This window comes from Cydia fagiglandana, chromosome 6 (assembly GCF_963556715.1).
Source record: "Cydia fagiglandana chromosome 6, ilCydFagi1.1, whole genome shotgun sequence".
Lineage (NCBI taxonomy): Eukaryota > Metazoa > Arthropoda > Insecta > Lepidoptera > Tortricidae > Cydia > Cydia fagiglandana.
The window spans coordinates 11,200,213-11,226,639 of NC_085937.1; the positions used below are offsets into that span (position 1 = coordinate 11,200,213).

The following is a 26,427-nucleotide window of genomic DNA, read 5'->3' on the forward strand; positions in this document are numbered from 1 at the left end:
CATATACTCTAATAAAGGGTGTGATTAACAGAAACTTCTCCGGAAAGTTGTACATCAGTTGTATTGAATTTATTCTCTCTTTTAATATTTTTCTACGCACAAACAGCCGCTTAATACAATTTTACGTGATAGACAAATACACTGTGATTTCATTTTGTAAACAGTATATAAAACTCTACAAAGATAAAATATCGAGTTTGGCAAGAATTCATAATATACGACTAGATCGGTCGCGCCGGCGCACCAATGGTCCGGCGGCCGCCGAAGCGCAAAGCGTAAATGTTTAATGTTGTGCCTCTAAAACGGGCCGTTCGGCGGTTTACCTTATTATCTTAACGTTAAACGGATGTCTAAACACTTGGTCATTTCCTGTAGCGTACATTGTAAACATTACAAATACAAGCGGCCTAAAACATGCTATAATAAATATACATTGAATCAATTTGTAGACAAATTTCTTACGACATCATTAAAATGAATTCCGTCGGACCATTCGCGCACCCAAATCACCGGTCTACATTCATAATAAATAAAAAAAAAACATAAATACTTCTACATAGTATTATATACAGGATTTGAACATCTATTGTTATTCGACCGATTCAAGTTGAGCCTCGTCAACGGGTGGGTCTTCCCGTGTTGCAATTGTTTTTTGTTTTGAGCTTTCGACATCACAGTTGATACCACCACATTGGAGTAGTCGAGCGGCGGGATCGAGACCACCGTGGGCGCGATCGGCGGCCGCTCCGCGCCCGCGCTCGAGCCGCGCAGCGCGCCGCAGAACGAGTTGCGCAGCGCCGGCGGCCGCCGCTCCGCCTCCGCCTTGCGCGCCTCCCGCGGCCGCTGCGGCTCCGACGCCGACTCGCAGCGCGCCCGGCTCGGCTGGTCCCAGCGGTCCACCAGCACGCGCACCGACACGTCCTCGCCGGCCGGCGGCGAGCTCGGCACGCGCTCGCGGCCGTCGCGCGTGCGCGACCTGGAGCGCGCCTCGAACTCCTTCTTGAGGTTGCTGACGAGGCCCGCGGGCTGCGGCGGGGCGGCGGCGGCGCGCGGCAGGTCGCCGGTGGAGGCGGCGGCCAGGCGGCGGCGGCGCGGGCGCGCGCGCAGCCACGTGTCGGCGGGCGCGGAGGCGGCCAGGCGCCCGCTCCACGTGGACGCGCCGCGCGCCCGGGCGCGCTCCATGCGCGCCGCCGCCGTCACGAACTCCTTCAGTATGGCACAGGTTTCGTTGAACTTGCGTTCGTTGTCGGAGACGTCGGCGCGGCGGCGCGGCTCGATGTGCTCGCGGATGCTGCCGAGGTCGGGCTTGGCGGCGGGCGCGGCCGCGGGCTCGGCGGGGCGCTCGTCCTTGGGCCGCTTGTCGCGGTCGGCGCGCGGCCGCGTGTCGTACGAGCCCCAGGACGAGTGGCGCGACAGGTCGGGCACGACGGCGCTGTCGAACGAGCTCCACGAGCTCTGCCGGCTCGGCGGGACCTCCTCGTCGACGGCTCTCCTCTCGTCGCAGTCGTTCCGGTCGACTAAATTAGCTAAAACGTCACTCAGTTTCGTCTTCACGTCTATGATACCACTGTCACTTTTCACTATATTATCGTCTCTGTTCTCCTCGGGCTTCGGCCAGGCGGGCTCCCCGGGGTCCCACGTGTGTATTTTATCAGAGTCTAGATTTGAGGGGGTATATTTGTGACTTAAGTTCCGCAGGGGGGACACCTGCGGGGGTTTGGCCGGCGGCTCGGTTGCGGCCCCGCCGACGACGGACGCGTCGGAGGATCTGTTGCTGGAGGAGTCGCTGGTGCCGAAGTTTAGTCGCTGGTACCTCTTGTTGTCGCGCCGGTCGCCGGAAGCGGCGGTCTCGATCTCGTGCACGATGTGTTTGACCGAGGGCGCGCCCTCCTCCTTGAGGCGGATGATCTGGTTGGGCGAGACGCTGTAGGAGCCGTCGCCGTAGGGCATGAGCATGTGGCGCGTCTCTCGGGCGAGGTTCTCGAGAGAAACGGAGGTGGGCGGCAGCAGCTCGGAGGCCAGCTTGGTGTCGGGCGACCACGAGCGCGGTCGGCCAGAGTACGAGCCCGTCAGCGCGAGCACCAGCGGCGTCGGATCCGTCACTTTGTTCTCGCTCTTCGAAATAGATTTTGGCGACTTGAGATTAGTTTCCGACTTGGACCTTTGCAGCTTCTCCTTGTTCTTCATGGCGTCGAGTATTCCCTGATAAGTTTCCAGCTGGTTGAGGAAGTTGTTGTTAGGTTTGATGCAGCCCCGCTTCGCCTTGACGTGTTTGAGAGCCTTGTCGAAGTTCCAGTTGTACGCCTTCATGGCGTACGCGATCACCACGGACGCGGATCTGCTGATGCCCATTTTGCAATGGACTAATACTTTTGAACCTTCGTTCCTGGCTTTGTTTATGTATTTGAATGTGTTGTCCCAGTGTTTCAGTAAGTCAGTCTTTTCGTCGTCGTACACTCTTATATTAAGGTAATCGAACACACCAGGGAAAAAATTATCTATCTCTCGAGTCACATTCAATATGTGTCTTACTCTGAAATGAGAAGAAAACGACATTTTAATAAAAAACCGGGCAAGTGCGAGTCGGACTCGCGCACGAAGGGTTCCGTACCATAATGAAAAAAAAAAACAAAAACAAAAAAAAAGCAAAAAAAAAACGGTCACCCATCCAAGTACTGACCCCTCCCGACGTTGCTTAACTTTGGTCAAAAATCACGTTTGTTGTATGGGAGCCCCATTTAAATCTTTATGTTATTCTGTTTTTAGTATTTGTTGTTATAGCGGCAACAGAAATACATCATCTGTGAAAATTTCAACTGTCTAGCTATCACGGTTCGTGAGATACAGCCTGGTGACAGACGGACGGACGGACAGCGAAGTCTTAGTAATAGGGTCCCGTTTTACCCTTTGGGTACGGAACCCTAAAAACATGGCTACAATAGCAGATTCATAAGCATAATACTGCAAATTACCTATTAATGACCTACTTATTAAAGTTTTCCTTTTTATAAAAGCTGACATGGGTTTCAAAGCTATTCTTTATAATATGTTATTTTGTTGCCAAATGTAACAAAAACATTTATATTAAGGTGGATGTCTAGGGATGGGATGCCGATTATCAGCCAAAAGATGGCGTCACTGTGCACGAATTGTGGATTTTCACTATTTCTCCCAAAATACAAAGTTTCATAAGATGTGTTGATATGTGCGAAAACTATAAAAAATACTACATCCAAATCGAGACATGTTCAACTCAACATTGTCTCATTTCGTTATTACCGGAATCCAACTGCAAAATATTGCAATTTCTTGCATTCACGCACACTTACGTACTTAAAGTCACCTTAAAGTCAGTGTCAAATGTCAGCAGATTCGTAATGTTACAGTAAAGTAACCTAGAGGGCGCAGCGGATGAAATGTTTATTGTTGAAAAAGATTGGAAATTAAATAATAAATTCTTGTTTGAGCAACGATTAAGAATTACAAGGCATTCAGAAGCAACTAATGTTTTCGACCATCAACTGTCATGTGCTCGTGGCACCCGTAGCCTCTATTTTGAAAAAAATCAGATTGTAGCTAAGATACATGGTTCAAACCCCGACAATGCCAGTTTTTTTTTATTTTATAATTTTAGCATTCTCTTTTGAATTATTTTAAGCGTATGTTATTCTTCGAAACTAAACTTACGTGAGTAAAATATTTTCAGTATTTTAATTATTTTTTAATAATATTATGGGAAGATTTATAAAAGTATTTTTATTTTCCGGTTTTCAAAGGATATAAATAATGATTAAAATAATTAAAAAAAAGTCATGCATGCGGCTAATTAGGATCGCAGAATAGGTACATAAGAAGTCAACTATCGACGAAGTATAGCTGGTCAAGCAGATCTTGTCAGTAGAAAAAGGCGGCAAATTTGAAAAATGTAGGCGCGAAGGGATATCTTTCATAGAACATTTGGATTTCGCGCCTTTTTAGGGTTCCGTACCCAAAGGGTAAAACGGGACCCTATTACTAAGACTTCGCTGTCCGTCCGTCCGTCCGTCCGTCCGTCTGTCACCAGGCTGTATCTCACGAACCGTGATAGCTAGACAGTTGAAATTTTCACAGATGATGTATTTCTGTTGCCGCTATAACAACAAATACTAAAAACAGAATAAAATAAAGATTTAAATGGGGCTCCCATACAACAAACGTGATTTTTGACCAAAGTTAAGCAACGGGAGTGGTCAGTACTTGGATGGGTGACCTTTTTTTTTGCATTATGGTACGGAACCCTTCGTGCGCGAGTCCGACTCGCACTTGCCCGGTTTTTTTACTGACAAGATTTGCTTGACCTGGTATAAAATAAAAGTTTCCAAAATTTTATTGAAATGATATACCTACATGAAATAATCAAATACAACACATTTACTTATAGCGGAAGCAGTTATAAAGTTGACCCAAAAATTTTTTATTAAGCTATGAGCTTCATCACATATGTTCCTTGAGTAATTCTAAGCATTTCAAGCCTGGGAGGCAATAAGAAATGTGTGTCTACTCGGATTTGTAATGGATTCAAATTTTCAACCCCTTTTTAACCCTGTTAGGGGATGAATTTTACAAAACGCTGAAATTACTTTTCCTGTCTTTTAATAATATCCCCAAATACAAAGATTCAAGTCTCGCGTTCGAAATTTTTTTTGATATCCATACAAACTTTCAACTCCTTTTTCACCACCTTAGGGGATGAATTTTCAAAAACGCTGAAATTAGTTTTCTTGTATTTTAATAATATATCGTTTTACGAAGTTTCAAATTCCTAGCTTAAAATAAAACTTGAACCCCATACAAACTTTCATCCCCTTTTTAACCCCCTTAGGGGTTGAATTTCTCAAAATTGCTTCTTATCTCTGGTACACTTTATAAATGTAATCTAGTGTGCAAATTTCAACTTTCTATCTTTTGTAGTTTCGGCTCCTCGTAGCAAAAATCTCCAACCAAATTTTTCACCTTTTTACGTTTTTCTTGTAAAATTACTATGAAATTGAAAAAAACAAATATCAGCAATGAATTCTACGTCTTTGGTTTGTACGAAAATGATACCAAACTTGCCCTAGTACCCACCAGGATCAGAGTAGATTTTTTTTAAAGATGACGGGTGGCGGCCGTCTTTGTACCCCACCCTCCCCCCACTTCAGGCTAGAAATGCTTAGAATTACTCAAATATCAGATGTGATGAAGCTCATAGCTTAATAAAACATTTTTGGGTCATGTATGGCAGCGTTACATAACTGACTCCAGTATTAAAATAACTTTTAAAATAAGGCATATAAAATTACCAAAAAGATGAAACAAAATAAATAAATAAATACAAAAAGAAATGAGTCTTTGTTCGTGGTTTGAACCCTGTCATGCTGTTCAACTTGTTAGACTTATACTCAGTAGCTAAAAGCCACTAGACCATTTGACCATATTAGACCCGGGCGAAAAATGCCTTCTTATTTAAGTAACCCATTACTGTCAAAAATATCAAGTTTGAATTGATTTGAAATATAATTTTTCATTGTCGACTTATTGAAGTTATTGACATCCAAACGATGCGAGCATGTTGTACTTTTAACCATATGGCAACGTCGCACGGGGAATTCTTCTGAAAATGTATGTCCTTTTATATTTTGATATTTATGGATATATGAGGATTCTTCTACTTATGTTGCAAATTGATTAAATTATCGAGAGAAAAATGCTAATGCAAAGAAAACAAGAAATATCCGTTTCATTTCTCATGCTATTGATTCGGTTAAATTGTGTTCTAATGTATGGGGAAGACAAACTAATTATAGCCAGCCTTTTATGAATGTAGTATGATACCATAGGGTATGGTGCTTTACGCACACTAGCGTCCCTTCCCCTCCCCCTGACGCAACCCCCCCTTTTTGCATGAAATATGTCCCGGTTCACAGTTTTTTACATTTTTTGAGGAAAGAATATATTTTAGGAAAAAAGTGTCAATGAAAGAAATAATCCTTAATAAATTCTTAATAAAAAAGGTCATATTGATTTTTTTACATGATGCACATTCATGTATTAGCTTGTTAAAATTCAAAATAACATAGTTTTTACTTAGGATTCGAAACTCATTTATTATACACGGTGTAACACGAGGAAACCGAATAATTTTGACAGCGTATTCCTGATCATATTTAGAGACAAAAATGTCCTATAAACTTTTTTGAAATGCGGCTAGTTTCAGAGTTAATACCAATTTAAAAAAATAAAACAAGTTTTTATTGTTACATAGTTCAAAACGCCTTTTTGATGGCGATGTTGTTACTATGGGATTTAGTCTAAATATCCTTATTGATATGTCAAAAAGTGACAATTAAGTAACACGTTGCAAAAACTATGTTTTACGAAAAAAAAGTAAAAATCCATGTTAACTGACAAGTTTACCAATAACATTTACTTTTTATGTACATACATATATATTAAAAAAATTAAAAAAAAAAGCGGCCAAGTGCGAGTCGGACTCGCGTTCCAAGGATTCCGTATATTACACAATTTTTAACAATGTAATTTTTATTTTATTTATTTAGATATTTAATTCAGGGAACAAGGCCCATATTACAAATACCTTACAGACTAACATACATATGTATTTTATAAACTTAAAACTAAACATTATTTATGCGAAACGTGAGTGAAATCTTTAAAAAATCCGTAGGAGTCGGATCAAAAACTGTAATTAAGTCCGACTCACGCTTGACTGTACATTTCTAATAGGTTTTCCTGTCATCTATAGGTATAGACCTATTTTATGTATTTTTTCAAAATTTTAAACCTAGTAGTTTCGGAGATAAAGGGGGAGGGCGGAATAGTCATTTTTTGCCCATTTTCTTGAATAACTTCTAAACTGTTTATTCGACAATTATAAAAAATATATATTTGAGATCCTTACAATAAGCTCTTTCATTTGATATGTAACATAATATAGTTTGAAAATTTTTATATTTTAATTTTTTCATTTACCCCCCAAAAGTGGCCCCCATGTTTAAAATTCATTTGTTTACAAACTTACATATGTGTACCAGATTTCAACTTGATTGGTCCAGTAGTTCCGGAGAAAATCGGCTGTGACAGACGGACAGACAGACAGACGCACGAGTGATCCTATAAGGGTTCCGTTTTTTCCTTTTGAGGTACGGAACCCTAAAAACAATAAAAACAATTGTTTTCGGCGAAATTGACCTAAACTCATACAAACATTTTTTCCTTCTTTTAATTTGACCTCAGAAATAAAATCTTTCGCATTTCTTGAGGACACCTTGTATAATAAGTGTTATAAAATGAATATAACCTTTTTAACTAAGAATTTAATAAGGAACTATTTCTTTCATTGACATTTTTATCCTAAAATGTATACATGAGGTCAAAAAAAAGGAAAAGATGTAATAAGTGTTTAGGTCAATTTCGCCAAAAAAAAAATTTTGTTTGGTTTTTTTTAATTTTATGAATGAATTTGTATATAAAAATTAAATGCTATTGGTAAACTTGTCACTTAAAATGGTTTTTTTTTTCGTAAAACTTAGTTTTTGCAAAGTGTTACTTGTCACTTTTTGACATATCAATAAGGATATTTAGACTAAATCCCATAGTAGCAACATCGCCATCAAAAAGGCGTTTTGAACTATGTAACAATAGAAACTTGTTTTTTTTTATTGGTATTAACTCTGAAACTAGGCGAATTTCAAAAAAGTTTATAGGACATTTTTGTCTCTAAATGTGATCAGGAACAGAGCTCGGCGGGGGTGAGCTGTTTTCAGAGTTTGCACAACATGGACATGCCGTGTCATTCGATGGTATATGTGGTGTAATTTAATAACTAAAGAAATTATTTTATTTAGGCTGCCTTTCCGCTACGATCTTTACATCGCCATTAAATCAAATGAATTTTATAGAAAGTTTTTTTAGTAAACCTCTTCAAATTATATTTATATCCATCCATATGCTACTATTAAAGTTTGTTTGTACATAAGGCATTGTTATTTTAGTTTAATTATAATTAATAAAGTTTTATTTTCTTCTTCTTCTTCTTAGAAGAAGAAGTTTTAATTTAATATTTCTTTCTAAGGTGTATCTATATTAATATCTACACTTGACATAAGTGACGTCAAAATGGCTCACCCCTGCCGAGCTCTGATCAGGAATACGCTGTTAAAATTATTCGGTTTCCTCATGTTACACCGTGTATAATAAATGAGTTTCGAACCCTAAGTAAAAACTATGTTATTTCGAATTTTGACAAGCTAATACATGAATTAGGTGCATCATATAAAAAAAAATTAATATGACCTTTTTTATTAAGAATTTATTAAGGATTATTTCTTTCATTGACACTTTTTTCCTAAAATGTATACTTTCCTCAAAAAATGTAAAAACTGTGAACCGGGACATATTTCATGCAAAAAGGGTGGGTTGCGTCAGGGGGAGGGGAAGGGACGCTAGTGTGCGTAAAGCACCATACCCTAAGGTATCATACTACATTCATAAAAGGCTGGCTATAATTAGTTTTTCAAAAAGCACAATTTGACCGAATATATGAAAGAGGGTCATTGTTGTTGTAAAAGGTGTGCAGGAAATGATACGTTTCTGCACTAGAGCAGTTTAGGTTCCAATTCCAAGTACGATTTTATTATTCTTTTTACAATAAGCAATTGAAATTTGGGTATAAATGGATTTGTTATACAATTTCCATTCTGATATTTGACTCCCCATTGCATAAATTACTTTTGGCCAAATTGTTAATTGAAAATACCTACTCTCAAAAATACCTACTATAAAAATGTATTTAAAAACACATGCATTTTACTTTCCTCGTATGGGAAATGAAAAGTAGAGTGTTTTAACTCGGGTGAAAGGCAGCATTTTTGAAAAAAAAACCAGGCAAGTGCGAGTCGGACTCGCGCACGAAGGGTTCCGTACCATAATGCAAAAAAAAAAACAAAAAAAAAGCAAAAAAAACACGGTCACCCATCCAAGTACTGACCACTCCCGACGTTGCTTAACTTTGGTCAAAAATCACGTTTGTTGTATGGGAGCCCCATTTAAATCTTTATTTTATTCTGTTTTTAGTATTTGTTGTTATAGCGGCAACAGAAATACATCATCTGTGAAAATTTCAACTGTCTAGCTATCACGGTTCGTGAGATACAGCCTGGTGACAGACAGACGGACAGACGGACGGACAGCGAAGTCTTAGTAATAGGGTCCCGTTTTACCCTTTGGGTACGGAACCCTAAAAATATCATCTACTAATGTTATTGTTATGCACAAGCAGAAGATATTATAGAATCTTGTTTATTTACAAGAAGATGACATTTTTCTCCACATACCTATATATTTATGAGAAAAATATAGCTAGGTATTTTAGTTTAAAAATCATTGTTACAATAAATTTGACCTTAGGTTTTGTTAGGTTTTGTTAGGTTTTTAATTTGAGGCCTGGTCCCTAACACTAGAAGAAGAAGGTCAGCTCCTGGTAGCAGAGAGAAAAGTTTCTCGCAAGATCCTGGGACCTATTCAGAGAGATGACGGCACCTGGAGGATCCGGAAAAATGCCGAGATCGAGGAGTTAGTGGCCGAACCCAATATCATCGGCGAAACGAAAGCGCACAGACTTCGCTGGTTCGGTCACCTACTCAGAATGGGAGAGGATCGGGCTGTCAAGAAGGCGTTCTTGGGACGACCGACTGGTAGCCGTCCAGTGGGTCGGCCCAGGTATCGCTGGGAAGACAGTGTGGCGGCGGATCTGCTTCAGCTTCGCGTCAGTAACTGGCAGGAAGTTGCGCAGGATCGGGACAGGTGGCACGCTCTCGTTTCGGAGGCCAAGATTCTCTTTGGATCGCTGAGCCAAAATAGTTAGTTAGTTAGTTAGTTACAATAAATATAGGCTTTTCCAGAGAACATTTACCGAAACGAAAGCAGAATTCACAAGGGTTTTCGGTGGACGACCGTAACGCGAATGATTGTTTGGACTGACCTTTCTATAAATATATAAATGTATTTTATTGTGTAATAATCATAATATTTATTAAGTTATATTAAATCTGGGAATGAAATTATATCAGAAAGGAGATTCTTAAATGAGTAGGTATACTCGTAACATGCTTTGTGCATTAAATATACCTCCCTCTATTGAGTGAAAATAAAACAAAATACACAGGTAATCTGTGTTGCGGTTTTAAAGTGCCATCTGTTACACCTTTGACAAATTAAAAATGATTACTTGTCAAATGAAGTCGCCATGTTAGAATTACACCGATACTATAAGCATCACTCACACAAACAAGCAATGAGGCAAAATTTTACCAATATTCAAAGGCTTTTTTCTTAATAATTTTAATCAAAATCTAGTATTTTTTTACGTTAAGCGAAGACAGAAATATATATACTACCCAAACATTACATATACAAGTGAAGAAACCCTATATAATAGGAGCTAGGGTGCCAAGAAAGTTGTATGAAAATCGAGCAAGGAGAACCACCTTAATATGTTAACCTATCTCCTGTTAACCTGTCCACTGATTAGATAATTGTTTCATTATGGTGTAAAGGTAATGGAATAAAACGGAACCATACCCGTTTCTCTGCAATTCCTCCAAGTTGCTCGCGTTCCACTCGGAGCCGAGGTAGACGTGGTCGAAGATCTCGGTGGGCGCGTCCATCTGGCCCAGGATCGTCAGCATCTCGTGGTCGATGAACGACTTGTACTCGGCCAGGTCCATGTCGAGCTCGTCCTCGAGCCGGACGCGGATGGATTTGCTCGTCACTTCGTCTAGATCCACGCTCATCATTATTTCTTTGAGGGTGCATCGGATCACGCGTTCCGTTTCGTCGCGTTCGCGTGGCCTGTGGAAATCAAACCGATTTTTGTATTTGTATTTATTTATTGCGTATATAGTAATTCAGGTTACAATAGCAGGTACAATATTGCATATTATATTACAAAATAGTTCCACTGAACACTAACTTTATAGTTGTAACTTTACCGATGATAATTGTTTGTCTCTATACGTCTATTTGACCATTTCGTTTGTTTGAAAGAGGCAAAATTTAGCAGAGGTTGGTAAGATGTCGCTAAGTTTTATGAATAAGGAGGTTAGACTTTACAGGAAAGGATTTACATACATAGACCGTAACTTAGATTTTATAATGTATGAGTTATTCGCTACTATACTTTTACATTTTCAGCTAAAAAGTAATAAATCAAATTGGATATATCCTGTCTTAGGCTCTAGCCGCCAACAAATCAAAACATACCAAAACAAACGCAAGATTTTTATAGGCCCCTGGGCAGCTAGAGGTTAATGCATAAAATAGTAAAATAGAGGTGAAAAGTTGAAAACACGATGTTAAATAGAGTATTACGAAGTTTACCTTAAGTTTTTCATAGAATACTAATAACAACTTTTTTTTGTCGGCAAAGCAACTTCATATAATCCGTACGTATTTCATACGTAAGGATTTAAATTTTGTTGAGGATCATCCGTCAGATTATGTATATCCTAAATCTCCTAATTGAATGCATAAAAATGTATAAAATAACCATGCGCGCATTAGCGAACAAAATCACAATTGTTTCAATCATCTAAAATAATAATTGTCGGTAAATGCACACATGTTTAATGATCACTTTGGCCGACGTCCGATCAGATTCGAGGCCGAGAAATGAGGTCTAGGCGCTTGCATGCGCGATGATCTATTACATGCAGGTTTACTACAAAACACGCAACACACAGGAAGCGTTTACTTTGAATAATCCTTATATAACGCTTCAACTATGTTTATCGATTTCGAATACAACTATGCTATACAATGTCAATAGAAATGAGTTGGGCACGTGTAGTAATAAATCATATGTGCAACAGCGAACTTAGCGGCAATAATTTCGGTATTCCACAGTATTCAATTCTGACTAAGGGAGTGATGGGACTAGATTTAGTCCTTGACGTGCCATTAATTTGGTCAGAGTGCTCATAGACAAAGGTCTATGCGCGCACCTCGATCGACTCATTCCAACAATTTACTACATGCATATTAGTTGTACCACACACCAAAGGTTTTCAAACTCACTTAAGCCGCAGCGAATCTGGCGAAGGTGGTCGGCGGGACTCGATGCAGTCCATGGCATGCCACTCGTTGAGGCAGGATCGGTCCGAGTCCACGCGGGCCTCATAGTGCGCGCACCAGGCGTGCGAGGCGCCGCCCGCGAAGTGGTTGAGCGCCCGCGCTCGCCCGCTGGCGCGGTGCAGCGTCTGCAGCGCTGACCTGCAAGAGAACAATTTACATTAGGAATGTCTCAACGGGAATATGGCATTGTAAAGGACCGGTTGAGCCAACCACAGTTAGCAGACTGATCAAAGTGAAACTATGGAACATGAAACTTCCCATTTCATAAAACATTGTTAATTTCGTACCCTCACGCGTGTGCTGCTGTAAGAGTTTCTCCGTATTTCAATACGACGCAAATTTAAACCAAGCGCGTGGTCTAGCCATGCGCCGTGACGTGGCCAAAGAGAATTAAATCACTACGTTTTAGTCAGAGCTATAGCCGGGAAATCGGAATTTGAATAACTCTATTATTATAGGTGTCACAATAATCTACGATATATATATGTAGATACGAAGTTTTACATTCATCCTTATATAGAAATGCAGACCTTTATGACCAATTTTTCTACTTTACCCTAAGAATCCTAAGACACTGGTACAAACATAAAAATACATATTTAAATTATGTGGTCGACAGCGAATTTTGCAATGTCAGTAAGTACCTATCGTACAACTTACTCTGCACACTTTATTAGCGCGTTCAGCTTCTAAGTGTCCGTAGCCGGTGGACATATCAGGTAACTGGTGTGACAGGTATTACAGTTACGGCCACTAAACAGCGGCGATAGAACAGAAACAACGGGCCACAGAAGTCACCAAAACGATTCAAGAAGGTCTCAACCTTTAGCAATAAAAATATCGACTTGGATGGATAGATGGATGAATCATTATCAGTGCATAAACCGTGCCAAGGTATTGCAAGAGAGTGATGACTGATGATCTCTTTCGGAACTACGCTACGTGAATCTCTGACGTACGCACTGAAAACTGTAGGTGTTCAGCGGTTGTTGGCGCGCGTTAACCGTTCCGAGTCATTCACAACGTACAAAAATTTTACAGGCTCGCCAACTCTTTGTTGCAACTTGAGGAATTAAATCGCTGAGAAATAATTACAGGTCTGATGCTAAAAGATTCGATTTGCCTTAGATTGTCTCATTAGTTTTTATATAGGGTGTCTTTAGCCACTGGACAAACCCTGAAATCCCACATAGGATTACTTATCAGGAATGCTCTTATATTTATTTAACTTAAGTACGTGTATGTAATGTACGAGTATGTTATCGTAGCGTATCCCCAAATGGAAGAGAACTTTATTTTTGTTTAAAGTGACTTCAGCTAATATAATTCAAGACGTACATAGGTAGGTTACTTTTTAATTTTGTTTCGTATGACTAAAGCCAACGACTTCTGATCTACATATCTGGCTAGTGGCTAAGACGGTTTCTGGCATTCAAATTGCCAAAACGAATAACGTAGCTATTAATAAGATTTATAATAATAGAAAGCTATTCTGGTAGATGCCATCAGCAACAGTCGTATAATCAATGCAAGAATATCAAAATCTGCCAAGAACATGTTGAACATCAGTGTAATATCTGCAGTCACTTTACTAACTTTAACTAGTTGTAAGCTTAACCACTTTAACCGGTGAGTGAAAATACTTTACTTACGATAGTTTTCTTTTTAAAGAGGGTTTTACATTTTCTCAGTTGTTCAATAGTCATCGCATTAAGCATGTGTCAAATCGACTAATGATAATTTAAATCAACTCTTCTTACTTCTATACTATTAATTTAACATAATGAAGTCGGTAACAGAAAATATAGGAGGAATCATTTAACGATTTATCTATATTTAAGTTAAATAAGACTTAAAAAAACCGGCCAAGTGCGAGTCGAACTCGCCCACCGAGGATTCCGTACAAATTTAACTTTTTTTACCCGTACTTCAAAAGGAAAAAACGGAACCCTCATATAATTAATATTACATGTAATAAATTGCATTAAAACGTGACTTTAATAGATAAATACATAGCACTATCTAATTATCAAGCAACAGTATTGTTAAATAGCACGTTTATTATTTTCTCATCTAATGAGGTCAACATTGACAGTGTCCACGCGTCACGTTATATTAGTATTATTTATATTATATACGAAGTTAATCATAATCTACGGCCGTACTCACCACATGGCCTGCACAGACACCGGCTTGAATATGTGCTGTTGATTACACACGCACACGCTGAAACCCCTGCGGACAATGAATGCTTAATTAGTTATTGTCCTAACACTTAAAACGCAGTAAGCTTCAAGTTAAAATGCCCACTGTTCGACAAATATGGCACTGTGGGTCTTTTTCGGAATCGCTTGAGTCGCTAACCATTTTTAGTTTCAAAGGAAAATGCAGCTGCGACAATAACAAATGTTTTAGTGATTTGTCTGGCTCAATTGAATGTGACAGAATATTATTTACGACCAATATTAATAAGTCAAGATGGGTCAAATAACATGTCAATTCAAATGTGTTCAACTTTTATAGTTACTAGGCCAATTACGATACTATCGGAGCCATATCGACGTAATTAAACAAAGTCACTATATTACTGTATTTATTATCTAGGAAGACGAGCAACTAACGTAGCTCTCAGTTAGTTATTGCAAATACAAATTACGATCACGGATAATTATTAATTAATTATTTTCCTTATAGTAATATTCTAATATAGAAACAACATGTGCTCACCACTGACTCGATAGTAAAACTATTTATGCTTTTAACTACCAACTTGGTGTTGGAATAGATTGCTAAATTTCGAGATTTCTTCATGATATCAGACGAAACCCGCTAACTCCAGGAGATCTACCTTCCACAACGACGGTGGTACCAGTGGTGGTGCTGCTTCATCCAACCATCGGATGATTTTGGCCTGATCATCACTACACCTTGTTGCGGGCCTTTTCTGTTTGGATCATTCGGTACACTGGCGCCTGCTAAGAATCCTTCTGCCCCAGCGGTCAGTACGATCTCGTTGCTATGTCATACCACCAACAGGATGAACATAGTCGACTTACCCATCTCCGTCCAGCTTGATGGATGTGTCGGCGAGCACGCGCAGCACGAGGCCGACGGTGGTGCGCTCGTTGCAGTCGATGCCCTGCAGCGCGGGCTCGTCGTTGTGGCTCACCACCACCAGGTGTAAACATAGTCGACTTACCCATCTCCGTCCAGCTTGATGGAGGTGTCGGCGAGCACGCGCAGCACGAGGCCGACGGTGGTGCGCTCGTTGCAGTCGATGCCCAGCAGCGCGGCCTCGTTGTTGTGGCTCACCACCACCAGGTGTAAACATAGTCGACTTACCCATCTCCGTCCAGCTTGATGGATGTGTCGGCGAGCACGCGCCGCACGAAGCCGACGGTGGTGCGCTCGTTGCAGTCGATGCCCAGCAGCGCGGCCTCGTCGTTGTGGCATACCACCACCAGGTGTAAACATAGTCGACTTACCCATCTCCGTCCAGCTTGATGGATGTGTCGGCGAGCACGCGCAGCACGAGGCCGACGGTGGTGCGCTCGTTGCAGTCGATGCCCAGCAGCGCGGCCTCGTCGTTGTGGCACACCACCACCAGATACCGCGTGCGACCGCCGTGCGCAGACTCCAACTTCACCGCCTGACGACAAATTACATGCATTATTATTTTGGCCGAAAGACGTTTACAAGATCTCCACAAGAATCTTCCAAGACCATATGCACCTGACCTTATAGCTCATTATAGCATCGCGTCATCATTATATATGTAGAGCAAACGTCTGCCGACTCGCAAATTGACAATTCCGTAGTAATGTTTCTTTATTAACAGTTAACCTTTTAACGTCTGAAACACGCGAGCTATTTGTACTGTGTCTGTAACCAGTAACACGGTCACTGGACGAAGGAGCAAGTTCGCTTCAAACGGAACCGTTCATTTTATTTGGCACGCCTCAATTAGGTTCTGCGAAAATCAGCTGCCTCCGTTTAAATGTTAATTATGAATCTATGATGAGTAATTGAGGTTTTAACCGCACTGATAAATTGCTGTATAAATTCTTAAACCATTCGTACCTAATATATATTATCGAGGTGGCGTATTCCCAGTGGTACACAACGGAAACTTATCAGAATTCAGTGCAGACACGTCACTGCAGTAGGCATTTAAATTACATTACGTTAGATACTCTGGTATTGCAGGATTATTATACAAAATTCGTGTGCTACTCTGCAGCGGCGCCACCATAATGAATACCAATGAATTACATGTACATATAATGTTTATGGCTGTACCTGTGATAGGAAACGAAATAATCGGCATTGAAAGTGGCGCCGCTGGGGAGCATACTCCCCAGCGGCGCCACACAGTACTCATAGATAGAAATGGTATTAGCTATTGTTTTCTTATGTAAATTGATGTACTAATGCTGTTTATTACGTACCTATTGAAAAAAAGAATTATTTTGCATTGATTAGTGATTTTATTTACATTTTAATTCCGCATTCCGCCTAAACGGTATGAGTTGTAAGAGAGGCGCGCGGGTGAGCGAGATGGAGATAGAAATTCTTCCCGCGGGACCGCGCTCCCGCGGCCCGCTCCTGTTTTCAATAATAAATATTTTTGTTTTTGCTTTCGTTATGTTTCTGTGTCTGTACTTCTGTTTCAAAAGGAAAATTAGATACCTATATTAAGTACGTTGCATTTTTTATGTTTAAAAGTATACACCGTGTTTTCATTGTATTCCGTTAACTTCGGGGTATGGTTAAGAGAACTAAATGGCATAGTTAATTAAAAAAAAAATTTTTGTTTTTTTTTATAAAAATAATTTAGTGTAAAAATTAATTAATTAAATGTATCAACAGGAAAATTAGATATATTAAGTACGTTGCATTTTTAATGTTTAAAAGTATATTATTAATAGTTATTGGTTTTACAAGGGGGCAAAGTTGTTGTTTAACCGCTCGTGCTGATTTCGATACCCGAGCAAGCGTAAGATCCCAAAATTGAACCACGAGCGTAGCGAGTAGTTCGAAAAATGGAATCTTGAGCGTTGCGAGGATTTCAAAGCACGAGGGTTAAACAAAATTTGCCCCCGAGTGAAACACGATATTTTTCACCACACCAACCCGTACCCGTAGCAAATATTAAACGTAAAATATTAAACGAAATCAAATCCAAATGGATGTTATTAGATATTTATCATACAAAATCATCATTTAAAAGTCAATTCTACCAGCAAACATAAGAAAACAAGTCAAGATATGCAGTTGATTACTTTGCCTCATATGTGAATAACTGATAGAAATTATTAAGTGCCAGTTCATATTTTCTTGGGTTTGTGTGGTGAAAAATTTTTTTCACACCACCTATTCGGAAAAGAGCTTTTTCTTCCCTGTTAGGAAGGATCAAACTGGTACTTTTCCTCCCTGCAAGGAGGGATCAAAGTAACAGTTTTCTGTTCTAACACACTATTTTTACATTATTAGCCTAAATAATCTGATTAAGCATCGGATTGTCAACACTAAGAATTTTTATTTTCCTCATTTTATGTGAAAAGCAGTATTGTCACATGTCACTATATGTGCGTGACACACGGTATCAAAATTATTTTGTCTTGGGCGTTAATACTTGAATCCTTCATCACGCTCAGGATTCTACTTTAGAAGGTTTGTGTGATGAGCACTTGAGCACTGATATTTTTTTCTGAGTCATGTATGTTTTCTGAACTTTCTCAACTTTGCCCCCTTGTAAAACAAATAACTATTAATTATACACCGTGTTTTTTTATTTCCGATAATTTCAAGGGTGCATTCCTGAATTTCCTGAGCTTAAACTTTCTCAGACACCGATGTTCTAATTAACTCCATTTCGGAGATAATCAATTTTTTTTTCTATAAGGCCTCTACAAGCATGTATATTTGCTTCAGGGCCGGTTTACATATTGATTAGTGTTTAGAATGAGTTCATACATTTGCTACTAAACTTAAGTACAATCTCGGATGATCGATGTTCGAAATGACATTGATATGTCACAGATTTCAATTTTTTGGTTGAGTTAAATGTAATGCTCCTGTTACAACAACGCTATATGCTACATTTAATTACTTAATTTTTACACTTAATTTTTTTTATTAAAAAAAAACAATATATATTTTTAATTAACTATGCCATTTAGTTCTCTTAAACGTACTCAACCATACCCCGAAGTTAACGGAATTCAATAAAAACACGGTGTATACTTTTAAACATAAAAAATACAACGTACTTAATATATCTAATTTTCCTTTTGATACAGAAGTACAGACACAGAAACATAACGAAAGCAAAAATAAATAGTACATTATTGTCGTGGCTCGGAAGTAGCTACTTGCAGGCTGAGGATTCGTTTTAAACGGACGACCTTGGGAGTCCGTTTAATTGAATCCGAAGCCGGCAAGTAGCCTTCCAGCCGAGTCATATATAGTGCTTTTCTCAAAAATGGTGCAAGAAATATAAATATTATAGAAATATTTTACAAAACCAACGTTCTTACCTATATATTTACACAGAAAAAAGCCCTTGCCGCCTTTTTATTTTTTTAATAATAAAAATAGAAGTGTATTTTTCTGCCGAAAATACGCCAACCCATTTGAGACAGCTAAATAGTCGCGGTACTAATCATCTGCTTAGCTGTTTAATGGGCCTGTGCCTTCATTTGATATGGTCATTTCAACTTTTAAAAAGTTTGGAACTCGACAAATAATGGAATTTGTATGCAAAATTGCAGTCCCAAAATCGAGACTGCAATGTTTTTCACTTTTTTTTTGACTGACTATAAACTACGCGCTTCGCGATCTATTTTTTAGACGGCAAAGTCGACTTTGCCGTCCATTTTTGAGAAAAATATTTATTATTGAAAACAGGAGCGGGGCCGCGCAGCCGGGCCTCGGGAGCGCGGTCCCGCGGGAAGAATTTCTATCTCCATCTCGCTCACCCGCGCGCCTCTCTTACAACTCATACCGTTTAGGCGGAATGCGGAATTAAAATGTAAATAAAATCACTAATCAATGCAAAATAATTCTTTTTTTCAATAGGTACGTAATAAACAGCATTAGTACATCAATTTACATAAGAAAAAAATAGCTAATACCATTTCTATCTATGAGTACTGTGTGGCGCCGCTGGGGAGTATGCTCCCCAGCGGCGCCACTTTCAATGCCGATTATTTCGTTTCCTATCACAGGTACAGTCATACACATTATATGTACATGATGTACCTTTTAGGTACATCATTTCACCATATAATTCATTGGTATTCATTATGGTGGCGCCGCTGCAGAGTAGCACACCAAAATTCGAAAAAAATTATAGCATACAGGTTGTATAGTTTGAACCCTTAACCATGCATTTACATTTTCCTAGTTTCCTTATTTTAACGATTATTAGATATATACCTACCTACGTATTAAGATATTTAAGATGATTTCGACAATGAGAGAGTCATCTCGATACGAATAGTCTGGTCTGGTCGGGTTTTATAGTTACTATTTTCAGCAGCACATAGCATCAGTTAAAAAACGGCCTGCCAATCATGTTGGCCGTAGGGAAGTGCTGCAGCAGCAAGCACAGCCGTCAGGCTCAACTAGAGAAAAATAATAATAATAAATTTTTTACACAAATCGACCTAACCCTAAACTAAGCAAAGCTTTATAAAGTACTATGTGTACTTACTAGGCGACGATACACTTAGAGAGATAAACATATGTGTATGTACTTAACTCAGGAACAAATATTCGCGATGAACACACAAATGAATGCCCTTACAAGGATTCGAACCCTGCTTCGTAGGCAGAATCACAACCGACTAGGTTAAGAAGGCCGTTACAATATTATATTCAATACATTTGATCGTTTTCCAAAAAAATTTACCTTTCATTCATGTCTTCAAAATATTTACTTCTGGGGCTCATTTTACTTAGAATCGTTTGTACATTCACGTCTCATACATGAAAAAATGTGTCCCAAAATTTTGAATGTAAAAATATTTTTCCAGTGCGTCATGTTCATACAAATAAAAAAATGTGACGAACTTGAAAGGAAATCTTGGAACACATTTTTTCATGTATGAGGCGTGAATGTACCTACAAATGATTCTGAGTAAAATGAGCCCAAGAAGTCAATATTTTGAAAACATGAGTGAAATGTATTTTTTTTTTGGAAAACGTTCATTTACCATTTTGAGCGTCTCCTCGGGCCGCAGCAAGTAAAACATGGCCTGCAGGTGGTGCTGGATGTCGGGCTGGGGCTGCGGCGGCGGCGCGAGCGCGTGCGCCGGCGACCGCCGCCGCTCGCACCCCGCGAGCACCAGCGCCGCGCCCTTGTTCGCGAAGTAGCACTCATTGAGGCTGGAAACAAGGAAAATAACGTCAAGTAAGAAAAATCTTCTTCTTCTCCTAAGCTTTTTTCCCATCATCTGGGGTCAGTTCTCCTTATCTGTGTTGTGTTCATCATCATTCTCTTGCCCTTTTCCCATTCACTTGGGGTCGGCGCAGCATGTCTTTCTCTTCCACACCTCTCTGTCACCCGTCATTTCATTATTCACTTGCGTTCGTTTCATACCATCTCTCAGTCCATCCACCTTTTCCTCGGTTGTCTGTGTTGTGTTGTTGTCAAGTAATAAAAATGTTGTTTCTTTTTTTTTATATTATACTCTAATGCAACTTTTACTTTCAAACACACTTTTATAGCAACTGAATCAAATATGTCTAGAGCAGTGGTCTACGGACCACCGGTAGACCCTTGAAACATCTAAAGTGATCTGCCAATTTATAGAATAGAATAGGGTATAAGAGCCAACAGGAGTGGTCATTTCTCCGTACAAACGTACTCGACTGTTTCCTCCGTGTGTTTTGATGCTAGCACTCATTGAGGCTAGATCAATATTTTTTTCAACACAGATTAATATTGTCAATATCTGTGTCGGACCGTTTTGCTTTTTAGGGTTCCGTACCCAAAGGGTAAAACGGGACCCTATTACTAAGACTTCGCTGTCCGTCCGTCCGTCCGTCCGTTCGTCCGTCTGTCACCAGGCTGCATCTCACGAACCGTGATAGCTAGACAGTTGAAATTTTCACAGTTGATGTATTTCTGTTGCCGCTATAACAACAAATACTAAAAACAGAATAAAATAAAGATTTAAATGGGGCTCCCATACAACAAACGTGATTTTTGACCAAAGTTAAGCAACGTCGGGAGTGGTCAGTACTTGGATGGGTGACCGTTTTTTTTTTGCTTTTTTTTTCGTTTTTTTTTTGCATTATGGTACGGAACCCTTCGTGCGCGAGTCCGACTCGCACTTGCCCGGTTTTTTTTGATATTTTTGTTTTTTAAGGCGCTAGAGCCCTTAATAACTGGCCAAATGGCCTCATCGACTATGCCGCAATGAGAGGCGTAGTATTCAAATCTGATATCAATTAGCCAAAAAAGCAAAACGGTCCGACACAGTTTTGGAGGAGGAAACAGTCGAGTACGAAACCTCGATTTTTGAGATTTTTACGCAGGATTTTTCGCCTTGTCTTTATCGCATTAGTTTTAGGAGCCGCTTCCGTTAGCGAGACGGGTATATTTACCTAAAATATTTAAAACTCAGCTCTTGTTTCATCTTAAATAAAAAAATAAAAAGTTGTATAATACTTTTTATTCAAATTAAGATTTTAACATACCTTTATAAACTTAGTAACTTGTAAATGTACCTACTATCTAAAGTATGGTCACGATAAAATTTGGTCGTGCATGATATGGTAAATCATTTAAATTTTAAATTAATTAGGATATTATTAATTATTAGGATATCAAACAACATAATAAAAATACAAGCATAATATAAATTGTTTTTGAGTTTCAGCATTATATATTCCACCATACCTTTCAAATTAAAGTGGATTATTGACTCTGTCTAATCTAGTTACCGTTGTTTGCTAATTAATGAACCTAATCATCTAACTCGTAATTACACTAGGTTCAATGTTGTCTCTTTGACCCATCATAATAATTATGATTTGAGTAGGTAGGTACCTACACAGGTACAATATACAAATCTACGAAAATGTTCCAAAATATACTAGCCCAGTTTATAAGATTATTTTTTCAAACTTCTCTTTGTACTCCGTGCTACAATTTACCGTGACTTTGCTCATGAAAGATTAAATTAGCGCATAAAGGTGATACAACAGCATCCTTGACCTATGCACCTGCGATTGGTTGGAGCCGCTATACTTTTTGTTACGGATACCTTTGTCGCAATCGAGCCCAGTAAGAATTATTTCATTATTTAAGCCTTTATAAGGCAGAGGGAAAATATTTCCCACCTGATTTTGAACTTTATTTCCAAGTGGTAAGGTTCAATTTTGCACAATTTTTGACACCCTAATGCCTTATTATAAAGGGTTATAATAATAGGTTCCTTTATTTTCAGACCACGGAACTCTAGACCAATTTATGTTGGTAATAGAAGCTAACATGTTACTTGTAATTGTTGAGATAAGCAGCACTTAAGGTAATCCGTAAGATAACAAAGGGGATGCCCTACAAATCGATAATTATTAGTTTTTAAATTGTTATTCACTCAATGGCAATCCGAGAATGTTATTTGCTAGGCTAAAATGATGCTCTGGATCGAGGAAATCTTAGGTCTATTGGCGCTTATGACATTATTATGCTCCAATTACTTTTAAGTGCTAATAAGTGCAGTGCCCTATGTTCCCTTTTGATACGAAATGGCACGAACACAATTTTACAAAGAAAGCAACGCCGCAACAATGGTTTCATATATTTTAATGATACCGCGAACTGTATGAATGACGCCATTTTTAGTAAAGTTGCGGCAATCCGTCTTGAGACGGCAATCGGCGGCATTTAACCTCCCTTTCACCGACTCCGACTCGGCGGTGGAGGGCCGACGCGCTGGCTGGGCCCGCTCGTTGACGCCTCCGCCCGGTGACTCACGACACGAGCTTCCCCGGTATACCGATATGCAACTCGCTATTGTTGCTTTATCACCGAGACGTATAAGGCATGCCTCGTGGTTATTGATCTTTAACGAGTACAGCCTGAAAGGCTGGCGAAAAAAGCGACTTGAACGGAAAAGCGATTTGACCGCGAAAATTAATGAAAACAGGTCAGTGTGTCGGTGGAAAATGACGTGTTGGAGATGAACGTGGCCCAGACATGGAGTGAATATTCTGATGACAGAAACACCTTTTTAGTGTTCCGTGCAAAACTTTGTTCACGGAACACTTATGGGATCACTTCGGTCTTGCAAATCAGTTAAACGCGGTTTTCTCAGAGACCGTTTGACGTAATAGATACCCAAAATTTGGAACAGGTATATTTTTAATTGAAGAAGGGAACCAAGTGAACCGTAGTGAACTTTATTAATTTATTATACATGCCGAGAATATTTTAGGAGGGTGAAGCCGCCAAGCATGGAAATGTGCGGTGATAAAGGCTCAAAATAGAGTGGGAGGAACACGCCGCACAAGTCTAGTGTGTAGATACTATATGTAAATACGCTACTATCACGTAAATTGTGATATTTTTCAAATGTCTAGTTGCAATAAAGCGGCAAGGGCGGTCGCTTTCAAGGTTCATTATAAATAGCAGCGGCGTGTTGCCAAAGCAGCGTTGCGCCCTCATATAGCCCCGCGGGTGCGCGCCGCGCTTCGCTCATTTCATCGCTCTGGTTTACCCAATTCGGCGCTGGTTCGCGGCACCATGGCACACGCGGCCGCTTTAGGCGAAGCTCCCGCTACCACATGGCTCGTCTCGTCACTCTGTTGAGTGACGAGATCACTCCCACATCTACAGTTCAGAGACTCGACGACCAACTCAGACATTTATAGATATAGTGAATGTGAATATGTAGTCTTTTGTTATAGATTTTTTTGGACTAGTATATATTTACTATATCTTTTGTCAGTTATTTAGTAAAGCAACGCCTGATTCAATTAAGTATAGGGAGTGGTTATTAGCGTCTCTGTTTAGTTTTATTAATAATTAATTAGTCTGTTAGAATATTTTTATTTGGTATACACCTGTGGTACACTTTGTTGAGGACGTATCACTTATAAAGTTGTAAAACAGTAGCCATTCTCGCAATCTAAAGTTCATAGCGTTAATGAAATTACCTTGTACCGTTTTAGGGACAAGGTTTACGTTACGAATCAGAGATTACAAGCAACATTACGGTTAAACAAATTGGTAGAAAGTCCTTGGCTGCGAACCGACCAACACTGCATTTGTGTAGCTTGTTTTGGAGAAGTCGTTTTAGTCAGAATTCAAGATTTCTCAAAATAAACGTCCTTTTGGCGCTTTAGTGACGGAACAAGAGAGACCGGAAAACAAAAATCTATTAAATATAAATACATATATATATATATATATATATACATGTATGTAGTAATGTTAATGTTATTATTTATTATTATACTTACATACAAACAGCAACAAGCTTAACTCACTATTGCATTTTTATTGTTTTATTAAGACTCCACGTAAAAAAAATCATTTATACAGGCGAAATAAACCCTATTTGTAGTTTTTTCTTCTGCAGGACAGTTTGTTGGCAGAGGGAACTCCCTTAAAAATAGATGGGCAGACTTAGCTAATTGCCTAATTCATTGTTAACTTACTTAACATAATGAGAAGCTAGTAATAAGCGAAGTTTTGATATGCAAATCGCTCACCATCGTATAATCGACTGATTATAATATTAATTAGTTGCAAAAGAGAAACATGGACGAGAGGGTTAATTCTACAGTCAAAGAATTGAAATAAAAAATCCATCTCGCTACCGCTAATAGGTTAGGTACCTATTAGCGGTAGCGAGATGGATTTTTTGGATGGATAAGTAAAGTAATAACCTAATGAAATGATTTCGAGAGTTAGGTAGTGTGTACCTACCTCTCGAAATTTTGAATAGGTACGAATTAAACGTTTTGCGAACGTAGTTAGGTTCATTCATGTCCATTTTGTATTGGTGCATACTACCTATATACTTAATATAACATAACATCAAACTCCGACTTTCCCTCTAAAGTCCTTTTGTACTTTTGTAGGGCCTTATCGGTATCCGACTACCGAAAGGACATTATTTTAAAGTAAGTATACGGTCCAGTGCATTACTAAGTAAAAGAATTAGTTTCTTAGAAAATTTAAGTTTTGAAAAGTTAGTTCAAAGTTTTTGACCGAGCGTCATCAGCGAGCAAAAATGCCTTCGTATTTCGTATGTCCGGATCCGGATGTTCTCCTATGTCGCATTTCTTAACCGATTCTTGTGAAAATTGTGAGCAGGTTAGGTAGAGTCGGACCAAAAAAAGTCTGCAGCGGATTTGATAGCCCACGCAGTGCAAGTGTCATTTATACGTCATAATTTCATTGAAATGTGACGTTTAAAATAACACTTTCACTGCGTGGGCTATCAAATCCGCTGCAGACTATTCTTGGTCTGACAATTTTTCGGAAAAGTTCAAAATGGCTGTAATTAAGGACTTAAGCGCCAGTAGGTCCATGGCATTTAAGACCATTGTGCGATCGCTGTGGTAAATTGACAATGACTCAACGAAGTAAGTATTTTTTTATTTTTACACTGTTGAAGCTTATCGCGAGGTCTACCTACGATTACAGAGCCTAGCAAGAGCTAGTAGTATATTAAAACTATACTAAGAATGAAAAGTAGATAACGATAACTACGTAGAATACATTCCAAAAACTATACAATTGTTGCTGGGTAATCCAGTAGTGACTAATATTTTTTTACGTCGATGCAGATAACGCAGGCACACTCCTATAACTGATTAATCAGTGTGCAAAATGCTATATATAAGGACATGTCTAAGGACCCTTATCTATATACATGCGTCGATTCGTAAAAAAAAAGGTCCTTGGAGCGATTAGAGTGCTTACGTCGCATTTGAGAACATATAATTTTGAATCATATTAAGAGCATAAAAATTTCAAATTAAACTAAAACGGGTGAGGTGTCTCTTTTTAAATTTGTCTTTTCGGGTCAAATATTCCGAAACTTTTACATGATCCAAAAATGTACTGTATACTACTAAACCGTCAAGGAAATTTGACAGACATCGAGTGATATGTTAAATTATAGTTATGTCTCTCGAATAGCCGGAAGAGTTCTCAGCACGCGTTTGGATTTGCGTTACGAGTATATATGCTTAGATTTTTTGCGCATACCAAAGGGATATCCCCCTTTG

General features: G+C 39.1%; 1 protein-coding gene across 1 annotated transcript in view; it reads right to left on the minus strand.

The window, feature by feature from the left end:
* Positions 1 to 42: 42 nt before the first annotated feature.
* Positions 43 to 26,427, minus strand: part of LOC134665248 (protein phosphatase Slingshot) — a 33,897-nt gene continuing 7,512 nt past the window's right edge. Inside the window, exons 3-8 of the mRNA XM_063522133.1 lie at positions 20,391 to 20,562; positions 15,657 to 15,820; positions 14,341 to 14,406; positions 12,115 to 12,309; positions 10,621 to 10,890; positions 43 to 2,533 (exon numbers count right to left, since the gene is read on the minus strand). Coding sequence (XP_063378203.1) covers positions 553 to 2,533; positions 10,621 to 10,890; positions 12,115 to 12,309; positions 14,341 to 14,406; positions 15,657 to 15,820; positions 20,391 to 20,562 — 2,848 coding nt within the window. The 3' untranslated portion in view covers positions 43 to 552. The remainder of the gene's footprint in view (positions 2,534 to 10,620; positions 10,891 to 12,114; positions 12,310 to 14,340; positions 14,407 to 15,656; positions 15,821 to 20,390; positions 20,563 to 26,427) is intronic.